The 22,492-nt window shown below is 38.9% G+C and overlaps 1 protein-coding gene across 8 annotated transcripts in view; it reads right to left on the reverse strand.

The window, feature by feature from the left end:
• MANBA (mannosidase beta) overlaps positions 1 to 22,492 on the reverse strand; it is a 71,869-nt gene that overhangs the window by 12,443 nt on the left and 36,934 nt on the right. For all 8 annotated transcript variants that reach the window (XM_076336827.1, XM_076336826.1, XM_076336824.1 and 5 more), the window contains 9 exons: positions 21,398 to 21,549; positions 20,177 to 20,294; positions 17,223 to 17,309; positions 15,909 to 16,076; positions 13,020 to 13,238; positions 11,545 to 11,709; positions 9,706 to 9,850; positions 3,624 to 3,766; positions 1,562 to 1,819 (listed from right to left, as the gene is read on the reverse strand). In XM_076336827.1, the coding sequence (XP_076192942.1) occupies positions 1,562 to 1,819; positions 3,624 to 3,766; positions 9,706 to 9,850; positions 11,545 to 11,709; positions 13,020 to 13,238; positions 15,909 to 16,076; positions 17,223 to 17,309; positions 20,177 to 20,294; positions 21,398 to 21,549 (1,455 nt within the window). The remainder of the gene's footprint in view (positions 1 to 1,561; positions 1,820 to 3,623; positions 3,767 to 9,705; positions 9,851 to 11,544; positions 11,710 to 13,019; positions 13,239 to 15,908; positions 16,077 to 17,222; positions 17,310 to 20,176; positions 20,295 to 21,397; positions 21,550 to 22,492) is intronic.

The following is a 22,492-nucleotide window of genomic DNA, read 5'->3' on the forward strand; positions in this document are numbered from 1 at the left end:
GAAAAATGCTACATCATTTTCAAATACCAATTAACTATATATAAAAAGCAGACAAATTATGTTAAGTGCAGAAATCACGTCCCGCTTACAAGAAAAACACCACTACTCATTTTTAAGAAAAAGCACACATCCTTTACATTTTGTGTTTTCTGAAGAAACACTAAAGTCCATGTTTTTAAAAGCAATGCTATGAAGAGTAGCGCTTGGATTAGCGATGTATTTGAAAGTCTAGTTAGTTTATTAGCAACTACATATAGAAGCACCACCTTCTCACAAAACAGAATAGTTTTTTAAATCACAGCTGCATACTTTCTTAAAATAACCACTTTGCATTTCTCCTTGCTAGCTATCCTTATTAGTTAGTACTGTGGAGACAACACAGCCATGGGAAAAAGGAGTGAAATTTCCCAACGATGCTCCGGTTGCAGAGCTTTTATTATTGATGATGTCATCCACAAAAAAACCCAGCATGACTCAGACTCCAGATTGTGCCACCAGCTGAAAAAAATAAAAACAGGCCGATTTCTTTCCTTTGTATACTCAGAAGGCAGGCCATGGTGCCATGAAAGAGATAAGGGGAAAATCTGGCCCATTTTCTTTTTGTAAAGCAATTGTGCTGGTCCAGATTCAAAGAGATTAAAGACCTCTATTCCCCCCTTGTTTAGTTTAGCTCTAAAGAGCAAAGCTGCAGTTTGGAAGCCAAATGTGAGAACACACAGGGCGCCATCCTGCCAATCTGCTGATTAAGAATTTTGCAATAAGATTTACATGCTAAGAAGTGAGGCTTAACAAAATGCATGTGTACATGCACACACACACAGAGCGTGCTTGCTCTCTATATATAGAGCACACTTGCTAGGAGTGGAAGAAATCTAGGGAAAAGCAGCAAATGGACTAAATGACAGTGTTATACAACACAGATGCTTTTTGTGCCTGTTCAGAAGACTGACACACTTGCCAGATATTAAGAAATAATCACTATAATGCAAATCAGAACCCTTAGCTGGAGGGCAGGGATTTGTAGAAGGAGGAACGGAGCATGCAATATTGCATGTTAGCAATAGTACACTGATCTGAGAGAGTTTGAGCACTTCAAGAGGAAATACTGCTGACAATAATGCACTCCACACTCAACTGAACTAGCATCACCTAGTACTAACATACAGTACTGTCTGCAAGCCAAAATACTTGCCATGATACTATTTGCTATCTAGGGACAAAACGAATGAAAGGAGAAATGCTGCAGCAGTCAGGTGAAAGACAGTCAAAACAAATGAAATGGAGACTTAGTTATTTAAAACAAAACCAAACCCAAACAAAAAACACACAAAAAACCCAAAACACCAAGAACCCAAACTCCAGCAGTATTATTTAGATATGCATATAGTGACACAGAAGAAAAAAAAAAAAATCCGATTTTGAACTCAACACGGAAGCCAGAATTGCAACAGCTAAGGAGAAAGAACATTCAGTGCAATCAGACACTGTATAGCAGGCAAACAACTCAAAACAGTAAGACTAGCAAAAGCAAATAGAGTAATTTAGCATGACTGATGCTTACACTAAGCTGGGTCTTTTCTAATCCTACAGCATCCTTTAGAGATGAAAGGAAGTGATGGTTCGTAGGACTCTGGAGCCCACCTTCTCCCACAAGACAGAAAGTAATAACGCAGCTTTTCCTGGTACAGTTTCTGCATCTTTCCAGCAAGTCATTTATGGACTCCTTGTAGATGGGGACAGCACTTTGTGCTTTAACAGTCACACCGTCTTTGGCAAGGGTGCATACTGGCTCCAAAGAACTCCAGGTGTGCACAACAACCTATCAAGCATGTTGAGAGAGCACAAAGCTTAGAAGAAAAGTTAAATCTGTGAAGATAACCCAGCATCCTAGGTTTCAGATTGCTCATTGCAAGAGATGTTCTCCTGATGGTACCAGCTGATTTCCACCTACCAAGAAACTCCACAAAGATTTAAACAATCAATACAGCATAGTAATTAGATCATTATATAAACCTAACAAGAAGTCAGTTTCAAACAGTCTGGATCTGTTGCTCTTCTTGATCTGCAAGGCTTTTTGTTTTCTCCAGGCTCCTTGAGAGGAGGGGGTTGCCAATTTCTGCCAAGGGAGTGCTGGGAAATAGAAATAGTAAGTGACTAATCTATTGACTCTTTTTCCTCCCCTCCCTGATTAAAAAAAGTCAAACAAAAGATTTTCTTGAGATTGCTCAGTGTTCTGATGTAACCTGACTGGGTAATCTAGAGCTTCTGCACAATCACCATTAAACAGAAGCAAGCTGCATCATCTTAAAAGGGATTATGGAAGTTATATTAATACAGTAAAATATACATTCCCAGAGATCATGTATACATTATGAATGCACCCTTATCTTAAATTAAAAAAAAAAAATTTAAAGCGCATAATTTGGAAGATAGAATGCTGTAATTCTCATTAAGTACCTATCTCTTCATACATTTTAGGTTATTTTTTACCTTAACAGGGATCTGCAGTCAGGAACAGATCTTAACTCCTTTCAACAGTTTTAGGTTCCAAATTTTCTTGAAATGCAAAATACAGTATTCATCGGAACTACCCTACTGCCAATGCTTCTCTCACATTATCAGAAAATCTGAATTTAAGCCTGTTGCAATAACTCAATGAAATTGTTTATTTCTGGTCTGAGTGCAGTCCTACTCTAAGAACTGACTATACAGAAATTGCAACCATTTTCTATACTATATATTGCTATATATAAGTAACCTTATAAATCTGAAAATTCATGGCAGCACACCAGACAGAGCAGTGAACTAGGAATTGACACTCTCATACTACTAGTTCCAAAATGACTAAGTGAGTCATTCCAGGTCTCCAGGTCTATTTTTCCATCCTTCCCAGCCTTTTCACATGGGGACGCCCTTTACGTCAGGAATCATATCTTGTAGTGCAAAATGGCCCCTAAACTCATTTGGGATCTGGTTGCCATGTGACTAACAGCAACAAAATGTAACAAATTGGAAAGGAAGACTGTGTTCTACAGGACAACTCAGCAGCCCAAATACTGCCTAAGAAATCCTATCAGTTTCTATAGCATTATCAGAATACAGTTAAGGCATCAATTGTGAAATGGTGACATTGCATAGGTGACCTTACAATTAAAGTACACCTAGATGTTCTGTTAATATTTCAGAAAATAATCTAGTTCTTTTTCCCAAAGTGCTGTAGTTCGAGTACTGGCAAGCAATGGTACAATCCTTCCCCCCCCCGCAACTTCGTCAGTTAATCTAGATCTAACCAACCAGGGAATAGTTTTGTTAAGTAGTGAGGTACCATTTTTCACACTTTGTTCTATTTAACCATCAATCTCTTTAAGATTTCAACAGAATAGTTAATTTCAGGCCTATACCTACAGGCTATAAGCAAGGCAATTAATTCCTTGTTCTGCGAAGCAGTACACGCTACTATAATAAAGGATAATGTTGCCCCTAAGAAGATTAAAGACAAGAATTGCACCTCATTGTGTTTGAGCATAGACTTACTGAAGCTTGTCTATACAAAGATGTGCTCACTTCAGCTTCTCACATTTTTGTGGGAGGGACACAAGAGTGGCAAGAGAGGTGTCACTTACCCTCAAAGTCAGCTTGTGGTCCACGTGAAGATCTGAGACACCATAAATATACAACACACCTTTGTCTTCATAGGCCACAGGCAACAGTGGTGCAAAGAAGTTCTGGGCAAAATAATGAAGCAGTTTCCACTTACCACCATACTCTGAAAAGGGTTAAAAGGAAGAAAGATTCAGATTGAATCCAAGATTGCCTTGGCACACAATCCCTTGCTGTGCTCTCTGGTCCTGCTATGGCAATACAGTATCGCCCTTCACCGTTTTTCACCTGTATCAGGTGCAGAGAATGACTGAAGTTACTCTTGTTTTCTTCCAGGCAAGGCTCTGCTCTGGAAGGGATTTGATGCTCTTTCAAGCTTTTCTTTGAGCTTCACCAAAAGATCACATTTTGTAAGTGTTGGTCCTATCATTGCTATGCTGTTATTCAGTTAAAGAAAGCCTTAAACACAAGTGACATTAACAAAACTGACACAGCGTACCACACATATAAGCAAGCAGCTGGAGCATCTTTGTTGAGAATCCAGACACATACGCTGGCATTGCCACAAACTACCACCACTGTAAAGAGACAGAGTCTGATTTTTGATGCTTATACAAAGCACTCTCTTCCCCTTTTTCAGTCCTCCTCTTTCAGTTCTTCCTTAGAGGAACATCAATAGCAACGAAGACAAAAAAACAACTTCTCAAACCAAAGACAACTCTGAGTTAGGCAAAATGAATTTGCCAAGATCTAGAGACAACACTTATTTTATGGGAGTTAGTATACATGACGCAGCTATATGCCAATCAGTTCGCTTTGCCTCTTTAATGGAAAGCTGTACTTTTAATACTTTGAAAGTCTGTCATTAACAAATGGGAAAAGCCATCTAACATTGTGTCCTCTCCAAAAAAAAAAAAAAAAAATTTGCCAGATGCAACACTGCCACACAACCATTTCAAAAGAGAAGCTGCTTCCATCTCTTTCTCTATTAATTTTCTATCTAGCACCCACTGTCAGCATTTTAACTCTGTCTTTGCTCAACCATTATCTAGTCATTGAAATGGCACTAAAAAGAAGTAGCAAGTCAGCTGCACCATCTCGTAAGGAAAGAAAAGTTAGATATCAGTTTCATTCTTGTTTCTGGCTCTTTGTTTTATACAACAGGTTTAAAGTCCAGGGATGCTGAAAAATATTTCCAGTAATGTTTTTGTTGTAACTAATTACATCTGTGTGTTTTGGTGCTTGTACAAAGCTCTTAGCACTTTCAAACATGTCATAATTAAGGACTTCATCCAGAGTGATGTAGTCTTTAAAGGGTGTGTTTGTGGCTTTCACAGACAGACCTGAACATGCTCTGCCTGCACTCCACATAGACACAAATGAACTTTGCGGAGAGCAAAGTGCATTAGCTCCAGCTTAGCACCTTGCACGTCACCTTGCTTTCAACAAGCTCACAACCAGCTAGCTTGGAGAACAGACAAGAAAAGCTCGTATCTGCCTGGAAAACCCATACAAGATTCAACTGTGCTGAGATCAGACTGTCGCCAACACCACCAACATTCAAGTTAGTAGCATTGAAGCAAACCGAAGAGATGAGGTCTGAAAGAAAACTTCAGGAGAGGCTGCTGAGTTTCTTCAAGACAGACAGACTGTTCATAAACTGATGAACATACTCAGCATATTGGTGCTGTTCAGTATATGAACGGAGCCACGTTCTTGCATTCCAAGGACAATTCCTGGCAGAAAACATCAGTGGTCTAATGGATAATTCCGCCAAAAACAGGGAGTGCTAACAAATTACTTTTCAGGGTCACGAAACTTGAGAAGATGAGAGATTTGGATTGGGGATGGATTATCTGAAACAGAGTAAACTGGGGGGCAGCATCTGATCTAAAAAATAAAAGCAATGGGCCTTGTATGAGAAATGGGCACCGCGCCTAACCTCAGGTTTTGGGAGAGGCTGAACACTCTGAAGCCCTCAGAACTGCCAGAAGACTCTCAGGAATTTCAATTGTCAGTGCAATAGATGCTGCTCACTGCAGGCCTCAGACAGAGGCCACCACGAGCTTGGGCAAGTTACCCAGCAGGGGCTGAGGTTTCTGTGCCTGCTGACTTGAATTTTTAACTCAGCTTAATTTACATGATGAAAATCTAGGCTTCAAATGCCTTAAATATGAAAATGAATAATGCAATTGAAGTAGAGCAGTTTCTGTTACTCAGTGTAATATAAAATGCCATTTCTCTTCGAATGGGCCCTACCCTCAATTTCTGCTGTGCCTTGATTTCCAACTGGATTACATAACCATGTTGCAGTGGAGGGAGAGAGAAGGTTTGCTACCTAGGCAGCAGATACAGAGATCCCTAAGAAACCTGTACAGTGGAGAAAACAACTCAGACTAAACTTGGCATTACACTTCCGCAGGGAAAAAAAACAAACAAAAAAACCCAAACAACAAACAAAAGCAAACAAACCACACACTTAAAAGTTTGTACCATTTCAAAACTCATTCTAGGGTTCAACTACTACAGCTAGTGTTTTGGGATGTTTGAAGATATCACTAGTCTGCTTACCTCAGATCAGCTTTTTAAGGTTGGTATTTCCCTTCCCACAAAACCTAGAGCCATTCTGAAGACCAAAGCTCAACTGCTGGAGCAGTTTCACACAGGAAGGGTCTTCCAAAGATAAGTTTTCCAGCAACAGGATCTTGATAATACAATTGTCAAAGTAACTTCAGACAGCACAGAAAACTGAAGCTCACCGATTTAAAAAAGAAAAGCCATATTCTTCAGCTCATCTGTTTTCTTGATTTTCTTAAGACCAGAGTCACATTTCTTGATTTAAAAATAGGCAAGTGGCATATAAAATACTCCCCCTGCCCCAAAAATGGATGTAGGAAATCTGGAGATCAGGTAGATATCGTGAGAAATCTCTGGGCTTAAACTTTCCTGTTACAGACATGCATGCCCAAAGGCAACAGACAAAAGTTATTTAAAACAGCCCTGGGATGGTTTTCTCCTCCTCCCCTCATATTTAAATGAATTCTTAAATCCAAGTTCCCCAATTTTTTCCTGATAATAACATGGGGTCTGCACTCTCTGTGGTATGAAACTTCAGAACAGGATACTAAAATTAGGTTTGTAATGAGACCCCAGTACCCTTTTTTCTGACTCTTCCCTGAAGCCTTCCACACTGATAGCAGGAGTGAGAGCAAACAGTTCTCCCTGGAACGGATTTTAAATTAATCACTTCACACCATTAAATGCAACCTGAGAAACATGCTGCTAGTTCTTTCCTCACCTCAGTCTCATAAATTCAGATCTATTATTCTCCATAATAGCCTGTGGTTTCAGCTCACCAGGGGCTCTAAATATTGAGCCTGCAATAAAAGCCAGTTGTCTGTTCAAAGGAATCTCATGACAACCGAGTTGGGTACCTCAAGGTGACGTATGGGAGCGAGGTAAATTGCCATGTGTATCACAGCGCTCTTCACCAAAACACATGGCATAGATGCTAAAGCATTCAACATGGCACAACCGGCTCCACAACTAGGCGCTAACAATCAAAACCCAGTTGTGGTAAAAGCTATTTAGTTCTGAACTGAAGGCAGAAATACTATGACAGGAGTGCTGTGCTGTGTTTCCATTCAATCCCAAGCAAACATCTTAAAGGTAAGTTAAAAGGAGAAACATTTGCTACCTTCTTCCCTCCCCACTTCATGAGGAAATGCTTCCGCTTTGTACGGGAAATTATGTAAGCCCCCCCCCATGGCTCTCTGTGAAATAACAGATTTAAATAAGAAGCACTCACTGGTGATACTACTGTGCCATCTAACAAGATGCAGAAATGTGTTTTTGAAGTGCAAATAAAACTAATTTCTCTGAAGTTTTGCATAATTTCAGCCATTAGCATTTCAAAAATCCCTCTACCACACTGCCTAATTAAATGAATATTAAACCTTTCCTCATTCCACTGAGGGAATAGAACCAAACAAAGGGACAGCTGTATCTCTGCTGAGCTTCTTTTCTGTAAACTAACTTCAACAACATATGAATAATTCAAGTATTTGATATATTTTCTACAATGACGTCAGCTCTGCACTTAAGACGACGGTTATAGTCTCCACAATCGCTTCATCTATCAATACACCTGTCTTTACACAGAGACATTTTTCCAAGCGTCTTTTTCTCCTTAGATACTTAAAGCCTAAGAGCATCAGCCATTGCTAGAATCATAAAAATTAACATTGGGATATTCCATTTCCTAATACAAGTCTAGAAAGTCCAGAAAGATGAGCATTATACTCGGACCGCTGCCTTAACATTTAAATAAAATAGCCTGTTTCTTCTACTGGTTTGTTTTCCTTTGTTGGTTGCAGTTACTTTGCTTGGATGAATAAAGGAAAAAAAAAAAAGAAAAAAAGAACAAAAAGAAAAAGGGAGATGGACAAGAGGGACATCCTCCCCCAGAGAAAGAGGGGGAGGATGAGGTCGGCTAATTTTTTTAAAGCAAGGCCAAAGAGCATTTTGTTCTAAGGACAGATTGAGAACTTCACACTAACTCTTAGCTTTTTCTAGTTCACTCATATTTCTTCACACATGAAATTCTTAAATAAAGATTTTCAAAAACAGAACATGTGAGAAATAACTAAAATTGAAAGAGAATCTACCCAAGTCCTATATGGCTGCCATAGAACAGCTTCTCCATTTCAAAATGACTTCTAGACAAAAACGTTCAGAACATGAAATACAGCCAATTCCCGCATACCACACATTCCTCCCCTATTCCTTACTGCCTAAGTGACTTCTCTCTTATGTCTGATTACTCCATTTTTGTGTTCTAAAAGGAAAAAATATATATAAGGAGATATCATGTGCATAAATAGCATATTAACAGAATAATTTAGTCACAAAGAGTGATTCACCTCACCTGACACTAAGTTAGACACCAAATCTCAGCTAGTCATCTTCTCCTATAAAGAGCTTCTCAGAAGCTATGGTGGGTGAGAGGTGTCATATGAAGATCTATGAAAATCAAATTCAGCATGGAGAAGATAATTCATCCCACTTATTAGACAGCTAAGGACACAATGAATCACACACTCTGGAGATAACCATCTCTCCCCCAACTGACGACAGAAGAAATCTAGATGCCTAGCCTTTACAGACTAAATCCCATCCTGCTCAGAACAGAATCACAGTTCTGTAGTTTTTTTGACAGTGCACTACCGCCTACTGAAGGGAGAGGTTTTGATCATTTTACCATGGGGGGGCAGGGGGAACAAAATCAACCAAATTTGTTGGGATTATGGAAAGTATAATTATACATGGGTGGTCCTTCTTACCCTCCTAGCCCACTAGCTCCCTCTCTGTCCATTCTCACCCAGGGTGGCTGGATACATACATGCATCTGTACAGCTGAGCCAAAAAATATCATCAGGGATTTCTAGGACAGGCCCTTTTGGAAACAGAATTTCTTAGCAGTCTCCAATCTTAAAAGAATTGATCTTTCTAATTTTAAAAGAATTAAACTTGCAAAAAATGCAAAATTTCTCTGGAAAAACCTGGATGATGTATCACACAGTTTCAGGAAGATCCAGTTCTACATTAGGAAAGCTAGGATAGTTGAAAGCTTACTTCACAAGGGGGTTGTGCCCTCAGTCTTAACCATCACTGCTTCCTAATAGGCAGCTTTGTCTGGCTTCAATGCTATTATTTTCTTGGGAGAAATGAGAATACTGCTTAAATGAAAAAATGTATTTTTAAGAAATTAGGAGTTACATATGATTTTAACTTCTCTAAACTAAATCTTGCTAAAACAAGGGTAAGAGTTGGTGGCTGCTAAATCTGAACTTAAACAGCAAAACTTCCATAGGAAAAGAACTGCTGTGTTCTTTACCCTCTTCCACTTTCACAGACTATTAGGATGATCCTGAAAAACACTTTTCTGGAAAGCATTTCTAAAGGATGGACAGAAACATGTTCAAAGTTTGCAAAGTTGCCCAAGAGAGAGAGCTGAACCATACTTCTTATTTATACTTCCAGATGAGGAAAACAAAACAAAACTGATAGTTGGTGCTTTTTACCAGACTGTCACAAAAAACTTACCCAAGGAAGCCCATGAAGGTGCCTGCCAAATGTCATTGAGTTGCCAGTACAGAGCTCCCATTGTGTGTCCTTCTCCCTTGATTATTTCACTTTGACTAAAACGATAGAATTCAGTTTCTGTCTTTATACACTGAGCCTGCATCACCTTGGTCAACAAACACATAAAAAAAAATATTTTTGGTGTATTGTATTTTCTATTTTACTTTACTTTCAAAGCATGCATGTATATATTAACATACAACACAGACTTCACAGCAATGGCACATAACTTTAAACTTGAGCCTTCAAGAGTATACACCTGCAGCGCAGTGGGCCTCTGCTTGAAGAAGATCTATTCCTAGTAGCTCCCAACAGCTTTACAAGCAGTGTCTTTAGAGAAACTCTGGAGGGGCTACCTTCCTGCCTTCCATCCAGTGAAGATCACTGGGCAACAGAGTCTTTGAAAGGCAAATGGAAGACAAGGGAAAGAAAAATGACATTATGCTGCACCACCTCCAGTATACATTACCATGATGTCCACATCCCTATAGTCTGAACATATAACACATTCTCAGTATACAGTCAAAATGGTGCACTGAAAGAGCAACCTTTTTTCACCTGCACTCTCACTTCTTCTCTCCTTCCCCACCTTGTCTTTAAAAAACACTTCTCAGAACTTTTCATTGACCAAGTTCTCAATAGAAGCCAAACAGCCCATTATTTTCTTCACAAAGTATATTACTAGGCTGGGGAGCTATTAAAAGAAAGTCTCAAAATAAAGGAAAAAGTTTTTCTTTAGGACAGCTCAAAAGGTAAAGATAACACTTCTAGTTAACCACTAGAGCCAAGTTTACTCTTATCCTTTTTGCTATCCTTATATTTGCACTCTTAAATTGTTCAACCTGTTAATAAGGCCCTGACAGACTTAACCCTGCAGAAACTCTCATAGTTTTTTGAGTCAGGACCTCACTGCGCAAGTTTTACCCCTGTTTTCACTAGCATCATCTATCCTTGTTCTCTTGTCATCAGTGCCTAGAGTTCTCCAGCTGTTTTGTTTTTATATAAAACTTGCTGACAGTTCTCAAACATAAAAAAACTTAGCGAATTTGCAGTTATTCCCATCAAGAGTGTTTCTGAAATTCTTGGAACACAACAAAAAGTAGCAGCACTTTAAACTTGCCTAATAGCATTAAAAAGTTACTTAACGTCACTTAAAATTCACATAGAAATCACAAAGAAAGCAATAAGCATGAGGTAAACTACTACAAACGAAGAGCAACATATAACCTACTGATTTGAAAAAAAAAACAAAATAGATTCTCTAAAATATCAATATCTCAGTCCATAACAAAATAAAAGCTACTAATAATCTCATGCATAGAGAACTGCATTCTCCAGAAACAATCCTGTTTCAAAAGCTCATGGACTCCTTGTGGCAAAAATCAAAGCAGTAAGCCTACACGGGGCACATGAAGAGGAAAACATACCCACCCTGGAACAGGGAGTAACAGTGTAGCACTAGGAATAATTGCATATCACGGAAGGCCAGCATATCCCTGCACCCCCAGCCAGCTTCACGAGTGGACAGGGGACCAAGGTAGCACACGCAGCCAGACTTTCTCCCAGTTGAGCCAGGTTCTGGGAAATTCCCCGAGAAGTATTCCAGCCCTTCTATGATGAAAATTGGAGTCTCTCTCCAATAAACGAGAGACAAGCTAGTTCCAAATTAAACTGGACTCTCCAATGCTTCAGTGCAGAAACTTTCTGTATGACTGAACAGAATAGGCCCAGTTTTAACCACTGACAGTATCTAACGGAACAAGTATTGACAGCTACTTATATTGGAGACATCACTGTTACCTGAGTGAGGTAAATCATATCTTTGAACTTCTTTATGGGATCTGTGCTCTGGGGAAGCTTGAAATGATGCCCAATCTGTTGAAGCATCTGATCATTGCCATTTTCATGGTGTTGTCGATGGAGAGAAAAATTGCTTGTGTAGGACCAGTCCTCAGTGGAGGAAACCTTTTAAAAAACACAAGAGATCAGAATGAAAAGGCAAAATGCGCATTTAATGACTGACAGGATATTCAGGAAAGGATATCCATTACAGCCTGCTGACATCATCCAAAACCTTTAAAATCGGTAGTATATTTCTATAGTGCCTCATGCAGTCATGCAAGGATTTTGAATCAATAACACCCTTTGCTTATACTCCTTGTACAAATAAATGAAAACGGACATTGCTGTTGAACGCAGAAGAGCAACTTTTGGCTCAATGGCATTTAACTTATTTGTCCTAAGATTCAGTTTGGCCAAGGGACCTCAGAGATTTGCTTGCATTGATAGTAAATCAGAAACATCCTAGATTAAGATGGAAGAATGTACTCTAGGTTAAACACATTTAGGCATAAAAGTTATAGAAGTTAGTAGGCTATAAATTCTAATAAAGTATATTTTCAAAACCTGCCTCTGAAAACAAATTATCATGAAACAGTTTTTTTTTTCAACTAAGGACAACAATGCAGCATAGCTCATACAGTTATTATTGTCAAGCTTTCACTGTAATTACAATCTCTATAAAAGCTTTTTATTTAAATTTGTTCCTTTTTAGGCTGGATTGAATAATTTTCATTGTTATTAATATGGATGAATGCACTGATTATGTCTCAGACAATATACTTTGCCCAGCAAATTGAAAGGAACATTCTGAACTCCTTTTAGTTACATGCACGAGTATCAACATGATATTCATCTCTCGCTGAACAAATGGACAAACAGCATGATATGTCTCTGCTCCAACTGGATAAATAAGATAGAATATACAATATCTAAATTTAACAGGAGACAAAACCAAATCCTCTTACATGCAATACGTAAAGAAACAAGTTATTTAAGTAAAAGAAATTGGTAAAAATGATAAAAATCAATACGTTTTAGAATTCAGCACAATTCAGCATTTGTCATGTTTCTTCTGTTTCTAAATGAACACAAATCGTTAGACACAGCAAAAGGAAACAGATGTTAGGCAATATTACTAAGCTATATATTAAATAGAATTACTATTAAAATTAATAGTGTCATAATAGTCTCTCATCTAAACTTGGTTCCTCTTGCAACATCAAAGTAAATATATTGAACACTAAGAAGGGAAACAGTCCCGTTTCATCCTTTCTTCCACACCAGTACATACCCCTATCCCACCTGTGCCGTACCACACCTAACAATTTATTATCCCAACTACAGTTTGGATGCTGTAGTTTGTTGGGAAGAGACTCATTGCCCTCACTAAATAAGAGCAGAGGGGACAGTAAGGTGTAGAAGCCCAGCCTTACCTTTTCGATTGTACTGAAGGAAGGCCAGGATTGAAATCCATATTCTGAAGCAAAACGAGTTTTAGGATACACTGTCCAGTTCCAGCAGTCATTGCTGTAGTCATAAAAGTGAGTGTCACCATAATGGGTATCATAAGGATTCTGGGAGAGCCAACCTTCTTTAACTGACTCCAAGCCATTGGTGGGACTGGATGCAATAAAAGGACGACTCTTATCTTCCTGGGATTTAAAAAAAAAACCAAACAAAAAACACAAAACAACAAACAAAACACAACCCCCTCAAAAAGTGATTGGCTTTTATCATCTAAATACATAGACCACATTTTGAAAGGGGGGTGGGGGAGGGGGGGAGAACATGCCTTCTCCAAATTTCTGAGTCACCACCTAGGAAACATTCCCCTTTGTGTCCTGATATTCATCATCTTTACTTGCTTAATTAGCTTCTTATTTATGTTCTTGGAGAACAGCTGGGCATGATATTGCTTGCTCTGCTGTTCTAAGGGATTCTCTCCTCACATCAAGAGATTTTCTATCTTTATATGCTTCTAAATTCTTAATGAAAGCTATTTAAAGTGTGCCTCATGAAAAATAAACTCAAGGAACATTAATATTTTGAGTACTGTGACTTCTTTATGGAAAATCATTACTTTTGCAGTGTTTTTGTAGGTACAAGGCCATGATTTTCCCCTTTCTTATTAAGTAGTCACCTAAATTTAGTCCTAACAAAGCCAAGGTATTCTGCTACTAATGCTTGCATGGTAGCATTGCAGGTTATTGTCATTTTGGCTGGCTCTGCATGTTAAGCTAGATGAGACTATAAAGAAGGGTTACACTTCAAATTGTTCAGAGCTGCCTTTATTTATAGCCTCAGTAGATTTAGTATACTAAATCTTTTAGCAGTACCCTACAAAGTACTGAAGGAATCCTTTTGCAGGTATAATTCATTTAGCACCCTACTTGTAGGAAGAGAGAGGCCTGAGTTAGCTACCAGTCACAAGTTTCAGCAATTGGCTCCAGTACAGCAAAGCACTTAGACATGTGCTTTGTTTTAAGAAATAGTCCCGTTCCCCCCTCCCTTTTTTTTTTTTTTTTTTGACATGAGTAATTAATAATTAACTGAAACAATTTACTACAGGATATCCTGGATTCCCTGAAGTCCTACCTCAAACCTAGAAGTCTTTTTAAGTTATACAGTCCAGTACTGCTAGTAGTTACAGGTTTCCTCATCTGGCTTGTATTACACAGGACCTGAAATTATTTCACTGTATGGTTCCTTCTGGCACTCAACATAGTTATTCTACGGGTTTAAAATAAAAGAGGGTCCATCTTGGACAGCAGTGCTGCACAAGTGAACTGTAACTAAAAAACAGTATCAAGCCAGAACACCTCACTTTGCTGCACATGCACTGGCCATCCAACTCATGTAGCTAATGACAGAAACACCACAGCATACCTTTACAAACAACTCAGTTCCAAAAAACCTAACTGAAGTATAGAAATATAGAATCAAGATGTTAAGCAGGAATATAAGACACCTTTACCATTTAGAATGCACAACTGCCCTCAAGAGCGGGATCCTTTTCAGCAGGTTCTTTCAAACCTGGCCTCATTTTTATTGTTTCCTCCTATCTCAACTTTTCCAGTAGAAAGGTATTCTAAATTCTCAGAGTACAACTACTCTGACAATACCAGTAGCCTCAAATAACAAGCAATAATATTGCTGTCACCTACATACCGAGTGCCTGTCTTAGCAGGTCATGAGCCTCATGACATGAAATGTATCTCATCCTGAAAAGGAGAGAGATTAGACTAAAATTATCATACCTTGAAGTCAATAAGATCATACTGTACAAGGGATAACTGGGTAGGAAAAGGCTGCTAGCATTTTTAGGTTAACAAAAACTCATGCTGTTGTTGAAGAAGGAAGTTCTAACTGGACAAAACTCGTGCAACATTTTGTCTCTTAGCTAACAGGGGAGTTTAGAATACTCACTTGTGGTTTAAGCGTTGTTTGTTAATCCCTATACAGTTATGTGACATCAATTTGGGACTTTTACATCAATTTCACTCTACATACACACATAGAAGTTAGTTAAAAGCAGACTCCATTAAATAATGAAGAACTGCAACACTTTAGGAGGAGAAATAAAACAAAAAATCTGTGCAAAATGGGTAGTAGCAAATCACAGACGACTTCATCACAGATTCCAGGTGCTTCCGGTCTGCATGCTCACAGTTTAAGTCTTATCTCAAAATATTTTATTTTGCCTTCATATACTTTAAAATACCGTATAGTCTGTTTTTCAAAAACATACAGTATAATGACTACACAGCATGAGGACAATGTTTAGCATAGATTTTGTTCAACCTGCTTAAGCCAAAAAACTTAAGTCAAATACTGGAAGAGCACACTGAAGAAATAACATCATTATTAAGTTCTTCAGCTGCTATTGAAAGGCCTGAGGGTTGTTAAATCCTTCTTACAGTATCCTTCAACAAAATCAGGATAAAGGAAATCTGATCATCTAGATTAATTAATTAATGGGCAAGTTGATTTTTGGCCACTGGAAGTGAAGGCATTTGTGGAGGTATTAAAAATAGGAAGGAAAAAAGAAGCAAGATCCACTACACTTTCAGGTCTTCCTTTACATATCATAAAGTGTTAAAGATGTAAGTTATTTTTTGGTTTGTTTTACTTTGAGGATAACCCTTGAGTTTAGAGAGTTGTTTACAAGAGCTTGGAAAGTGCAATTCCTCAATAATGTGCTATTTTTCATTTCCCAAAAGGATTTAAAGAAAAAAAAAAAAGAAATCCCAAGTTGCTTAAATTGCAAACATTAAAACCTTTTGCTAAGCCATATCCCCCTACAGTTTCTTGAGATCACTTACAGTAAGAACTATTTCTCGGATGTTCTTCACATAAAGCATCACGTAGTCTTTGATATAGACTTCTCTGTCAGCATAAGGTATGGAGAACCAGTTGCTTGCAATTGCTGCTTCGTTTTCATTGTTACCACTCCACAGAATAATTGATGGATGGGATTTTAAACGCCTTACCTGAAATACAACTTACAGTTTCAGAAGTCAAGCAAAATTACTTCTCTTAAAAATAAATAAGAAAAATAAGATCACTTTATTACTACTCAAATTACAATTCCACATGCATATTACACATGCTGAGCCCACAATTCCTGGTTTTATCTGCACTATTCCCTCAGCTCTCCACTAGGCTCAAACTTTTGTAATACACACTTACAGAGGGGCAAACTTTTAATAGGCTGACATATATCTACCATATGCACATGTGTACCTCCATCCTCATCTACTCAGCCACATGTGAAGGGTAAATTCTGTGCTAAGGCATGATGCAATCATTAGAGCTCACTCTCAGTGAACGCTCTTAAACTTCCTTGAGAAGAGGGCAGTTTGGATATGAGGAAGGCCTGTACCTCTGTTTGACTGACTACTCCTGCAAGTAAGTTAGAGGATTTAGCAAGGTTACATTTTGCGTCTGCTACATAAAAGTACACTAACACTTCCAAATAAGCATTTTTGGAAAGCTAACTTATACAGTCAGTGTCCCGGTTTTGGCTGGGATAGAGTTAGTTTTCTTCCTAGTAGCTGGTATAGTGCTGGGTTTTGGATTTAGTATGAGAATAACGTTGATAACACACCGATGTTTTAGTTGTTGCTAGGTAATGCTTACACTAGTCAAGGACTTTTCAGCTTCCCGTGCTCTACTGACTGAGAAGGCTGCAGGTGCACAAGAAGCTGGGAGGGGGCACAGCCAGGACAGCTGACCCAAACTGGCCAAAGGGACATTCCATACCATGTGACGTCATGCTCAGTACCTAAACTGGGGAAAGCTGGCCGGGGGGGGCCGCTGCTCGGGGACTGGCTGGGCATCGGTCGGCGGGTGGTGAGCAATTGCACTGTGCATCACTTGCTTTGTATATTCTTATTATTATTATTACTACTAGTAGTAGTATTTTATTTTATTTCAATTATTAAACTGTTTTTATCTCAACCCATGAGTTTTCTCACTTTCACTCTTCCAATTCTCTCCCCCATCCCACCAGGGGGGCAGGAGGAGTGAGCAAGCGGCTGTGTGGTGCTCAGTTGCCAACTGAGGTTAAACCACGACAAGCCAGTCAATCAAAAATAGGTAATGGGAAATAGAGCTTTGACACACAGACAAAATACCTGATGAGAAACTTCTGCTCTTACAGATTCTAAATAATTCTGGTCAGTTGGATATAGTGCACATGCAAACATAAAATCCTGCCAAATCTACAGGGAAAAGGAAAGAAAATACAAAAAAAAAAATCTGTTAGCAAATAATTTTACATACTTGAAAAATCTTTGGTTATTGGGATGCACAATCCTTTGTTCAGACAGAAGTTATTTATTTATCCCAAAAAGAATTAAACTGAAATGTTCAATTTGTTATTCTTGGAAAGTACCACCAAAACAATCACATCCTCCATGGGGTTCAGTATGTGCACACTCCACTGTGGTTTTCCTGAGAGTTACAAAATATTTACCCTTAGGAATCAGATCCTGACAGCCTTCACTGATGAGTAGAATATTGCTCAGTAGATGGAGTTCAATAAGTTTCAACGGAATAATTAGGACCCATGCACTGCTCAAATGTGAACGTGGGGCAATCTCCAGCTGAACAGAACAATGTTGTATTTACTACTTTGCAGGTGTAACACGAAATCCCCATCACTTATTGAAAAGAGACAGTAATTCTTCTGATGTGGTATTGAGCACACTTAACAGATGTTCAAGTGTACGTGTTAACAAAACACTTCCATACCAAATGCGCCAACTGATCTTAAAAAGAGCAAATCTTACCCAGTAAGAAGGGAAGAAACAAACTAGATCCTCTAACACCACAGTGATCCTTCTCTTCAAAGAAAGATCAAGTAGATAGCACTAGAGAACAGCAAGCCTTCCAATTCAACAATGAACTCCATTTGCACCTTGAAGGCGAAGAATTACAAAAAAGGGGAAAGGAAGAAGCCCAGTGAGATGGGTAAGATTTCTTGCTTTTCCTGTTCTGTTTTTTAAATTGCTGTAACTTTGAGACTCCTGATAGACTATCTCAAATGTTAATGGAAAGATCTCTTCAAGGAGCACATTAACCCAAAAGAGTCTGTAGGAGACCGCACTTTTCTGCACACCATACTACATAAACAACAGAGAGAGACAGACCAGCTCCTCACTGCAAGGAAAATGCAATTGTATGAGAACATGCTTTTCCATGACTCTTTTCAGCACACATTCCCTAAAAAAACTGAAGATAGGAAACAGGACAGTGGGAGGTAATGGATCCATTGATAATTGTTACACTCCTAGCACTGCACAAAAAAAGCAAAGCTATTGCTGAAGAATCACTCAGAATCCTTCAGTGACTGTGTAGAGTCAAAGCTCTCTATTGAAAGAAACTTTCTCCCGCAATTTCCCTCGGTGAGCTATCACCGTTTTTCCTTAAGCACAGTTTGACTCTAATGCACTTTTAAGCCTTTGCAAGACCATCAGAAGAAACAAAACCAAAAGCCTTCAGCACCACCCCCTCCAAAATAAGGGTCTGGTTTTCTGCATCTACTTGCTATTTTGGCTGCTAAATAAGATCTAAATCTTGCACTGAGCACTGTACAGGCACAGATCTAAGTGGCCTACTTAGGTGTCTCGTGTCAAAAATGAAAGAACTGTAAGTGCTCAGAAGCCCTGAAAATCAGGGCACTCATTCAGATGACTAAAATAGATGTAAGTTTTATTTTTTTCAAGCACACACAGCAGAAGGTATCAATTCTGTTTCCCTGCTTTTTATGCTGTAGAGTAAGACCAAACACACTTCTTGGGATTTTAATACCAGATGCAACTTGGCCTTCACTCATCTAGTCACTATTTCATCAAAACTTATTAACATGTGCCTCCAAGCTCATATAATCAAAGGCACTCATCTAGGATTATCAGTGCTTGCAGCAGGTGTTCCCCTTACAGCTACACTTATACTCAATTATAGCTTGTTCAAAATGGCCCTTTGAATAAGGCCTTCCATGCTTGGCTTCAGGCCAAGTGAAATATTTTTGTTTAAAAAGTTTGAACCAAAAAAACCCCAAACCTTCTCAGCTATTGCTATAAAGGAGAAAATACTTTTAAAAGAAATAAAATCCATTTCCACAGCAGAGAAAAGCATGACTACCTTCTTTGGTGTTTTGATAACTCGGAGGTGGCTGAAATCACAAAACTCAAATACAGCAGGCCTTAAATCCTCATTGAGGTCAGACTGCAAGGCCTTTGCTCTCTATCTGGGGCATGTAGTCAAGCACTCAGATTCTTCAGCAGAGCTATTCTCACATGAGTAAGCCCTAAACACAGCTACAGGGCTGGCTGCTGTGGAAAAAAAATATTATTTGATCTTGTGAATAACCCCCCTCCCATGCACTACTTGTTTCACAACTATTTGACTGAGTGTTGCAAGTCCCTGTTGATGCCTACAGTCCACAAAAGTTCTTCTATCATGCTCATCATCATAGTGTAAACATCTTCCTGCATTAAGTGACATCACTAGTACCAGTCTCTCAGCCATTCATTTCTTCTCTCATTCTTTCCCAAGAGAGTAGGAAATGTATTAGAGGGAGAGAGGTACAGTATATAATGATGAGAGTTTTGGTCTGAGAAGAGCTAGAAGACAGAAAGTTAAAGCCACAGTCCTGTTGCTCTAATTTTGAGAAATGTAAGAGAGAGGGGGGGAAAAAAGACTGGGTAGAAAAGGAAGGGGAGATGAAGGGGAGATTCTGGGCTGGGAAGGGAAGTGGGGATGAGTGAGGAACAGAGTTGTAGCCTTAGTTACAAAAGAAAAATACATGCTGGGGTTCTAATACAAAGTCTCCAAAATATCACCTCCAGTTTCAACAGACAGCCTCAGTAATCAGGAACCATTCAAATTAAAAAGAAATTTAAAAATAAAAAAAAAAAAAAAAAATCAGGTTGATCTGACTTCTCGGGTTGGTACTCCACCATGTCCTTTGGAAAGATGGCTAGAACTTACGTATTAATTCTCTTATTTTGTTCATTTAGAGTGGATTTTTATTTACATGTTCTTGTCAGTTTTTAAATAAGTGTTCTGTGTTTATTGTTTTTACCATTATTCCTAGTTCATCACAAATATCATAAAATTCATCTTGTTCATATACTCCTCCTCCCCAAACCCGAAGTGCATTCATGTTAGCATCTGCTGCAGACTTCAAGAGTAGCCATAATCTGTCAAATACAAAAAGAAGATTTACACAAGTTTTGTGAAACTGTATCACTTAGGAGTTTCTAAGGTTATACCAAAAAAAAACCCAAACGCCCAAACATTCATCATTAGCAGGCAATCTAAGACTTATAACTGATAGAAACCAGACTATTTTGATACCTTCTAAGCCTGCGTGTCTGGACAGAGCTCTCAAAAAGCAATTTTTTTGTGCAGAAAAAGTTACTTAGTCATGTTAACACCTATGAAATGGATGGAGTGACACATGGAAGTAAGTGCTTTTACAGAAGCATTGGCAGAACCAGATTTAGAAATACTGTATTTTATTAATCAGGTTGCTCTTTTCTCCTTAGATATTACTTGCTTTAAATATCAATCACTTGAATTCGAATCCTCTTTTAAACACGTTCAGGAATCTATATTCTCCTCCTGAGTTCCACAATACATAGTGAGAAGGGGGGGTGAGTGAGAGGGGGAGGAGAAAGACTGAGAACTCTGAATCTCATTTTAAGGAATTCAAGCTCCATTAATTTTTCCTTAATCATGCTGGCAGCCTCTAAATTGCATGTGAATGCACACTGCAGCATGCCCTGTTATCCCAGTTCCCCAACTACCCAGAGCAAAGTTTAGTCAAAGTACAGTGTGGCCCCCCATCCCACCTGCATCTCTGGGGTGTTGTCATTGAAATCCAAGAAGCCTGGACCAGAGGGGGAAAAAAGGGAGAGGCTACTATGCACTTATATCTCCCTGCACGAGATGGGTTAGGACATGGCTGAAGTGCACTTCCTCTGAGTACCAATGAACGTGTCCAAGCCAATAGGATCAGACCGCCTGAGGATCATCGCTAAAAATACCCAAAAGGCCAGTAACCCGTGGACAGCAAACCACTACCTTCCCGTCAGTTATTGCACTTACGTGCCTTGAACATCATTCAAATCTATTAATGTTAATTAAGCCCTAATTCTGAGGCCTCCAATCCACAACAATTAGTGTCCTACCTTGAAAGGAGTTCCACCTCCCAATGCCACCCTTTGATAGAGGGTGGATAGAGAATCAGGAGGAGGAAAACATCATCCTTTCTCCTTAGAGAACATCAAATGTGGCTTACATGTCATAGGTCACTCTGTCCTGGAAAGAATCTGCTGGAATCCAGTTCGAGCCCTTGATGAAAATGGGTCGACCATTGATTCTAAAGTAGAAACTCAGACCTGGTGAGCCAGGAATAGACTCCTCAACAAGTTCTACTGTCCGAAAATAGGCCTGTGAAAACATGAAATTCAGGTTTAAAACAGACAAAAATTAATTAAAACAAAACAAATCATGAAAACCATTACAAAAGGCATTCAACTGAACACTAACAGCTTAGAATTTGTCAAGGAGTCAAAAGACACAGTCTCCTCTCAATTCCGGCTTGATTAAAACACACTGTAACAGGGCTAAAAAGAATCCTTCTGATAAACCTGTTCACTTTTTAAAGTTACTATCATATTAAAAGAGAGAGAAAGCATGCACAAACAAGCATGCATGTGCATGCATGTATATATGTGTGTAAGAGACAGGTGCATGTTTGCCTGCTGCAGAATTCAGTCGAAAGTCCAGCTGAGGACCAGCAAGAGGAATGCAGTGGTTGCATTAGATCAGACACACCATTTAATCTGCAATTTCCTCCTTACAGAAGGAAACTGCAGCAGCTCAGCTGTAAGTCTTGTCCCTGAATGCCTAGCTTCAGTTTCATCCAGTAAAAGCAAAATCTTCTTTTGCTGCCTTCAAATGATACCTTTTTAATAGGTGTAGCAATTAAAGAGAAAAAGATACACATGCAAACACAAATGCCAGTTTGGAAGTAAAGGGCCCTCCAGCCATCGCAGCTGTGTTTGAACAGCATGATCAGCAGTAAGGTGTCAGAGAGACCAATTCAGCTAAATAACCACTAACTCTGCATAAGGTGTTAAAGGTCATTCCAGATAAAAAGCACATCTCAAGCAGAAGCCAAACTTTTACAGCTGCTCTTTCAGCCTAATATCTGGTATTGTGTACTGCAGATGCTGAAAAAAGAAAACATTCCTCCTTCCTGCTGCAGGTGGAAGAAAAGTTCTCAAGAATCATCACGAACTTTTTCTGGGACTTTACTTCAGTCAAAGCAACAATGCTGCTCTGAGGGGTATCCTGATTGCACTGACATAAACACAGTCACAATTCCACA

This window comes from Aptenodytes patagonicus, chromosome 4, assembly GCF_965638725.1.
Source record: "Aptenodytes patagonicus chromosome 4, bAptPat1.pri.cur, whole genome shotgun sequence".
NCBI classification, from domain to species: Eukaryota; Metazoa; Chordata; class Aves; order Sphenisciformes; family Spheniscidae; genus Aptenodytes; species Aptenodytes patagonicus.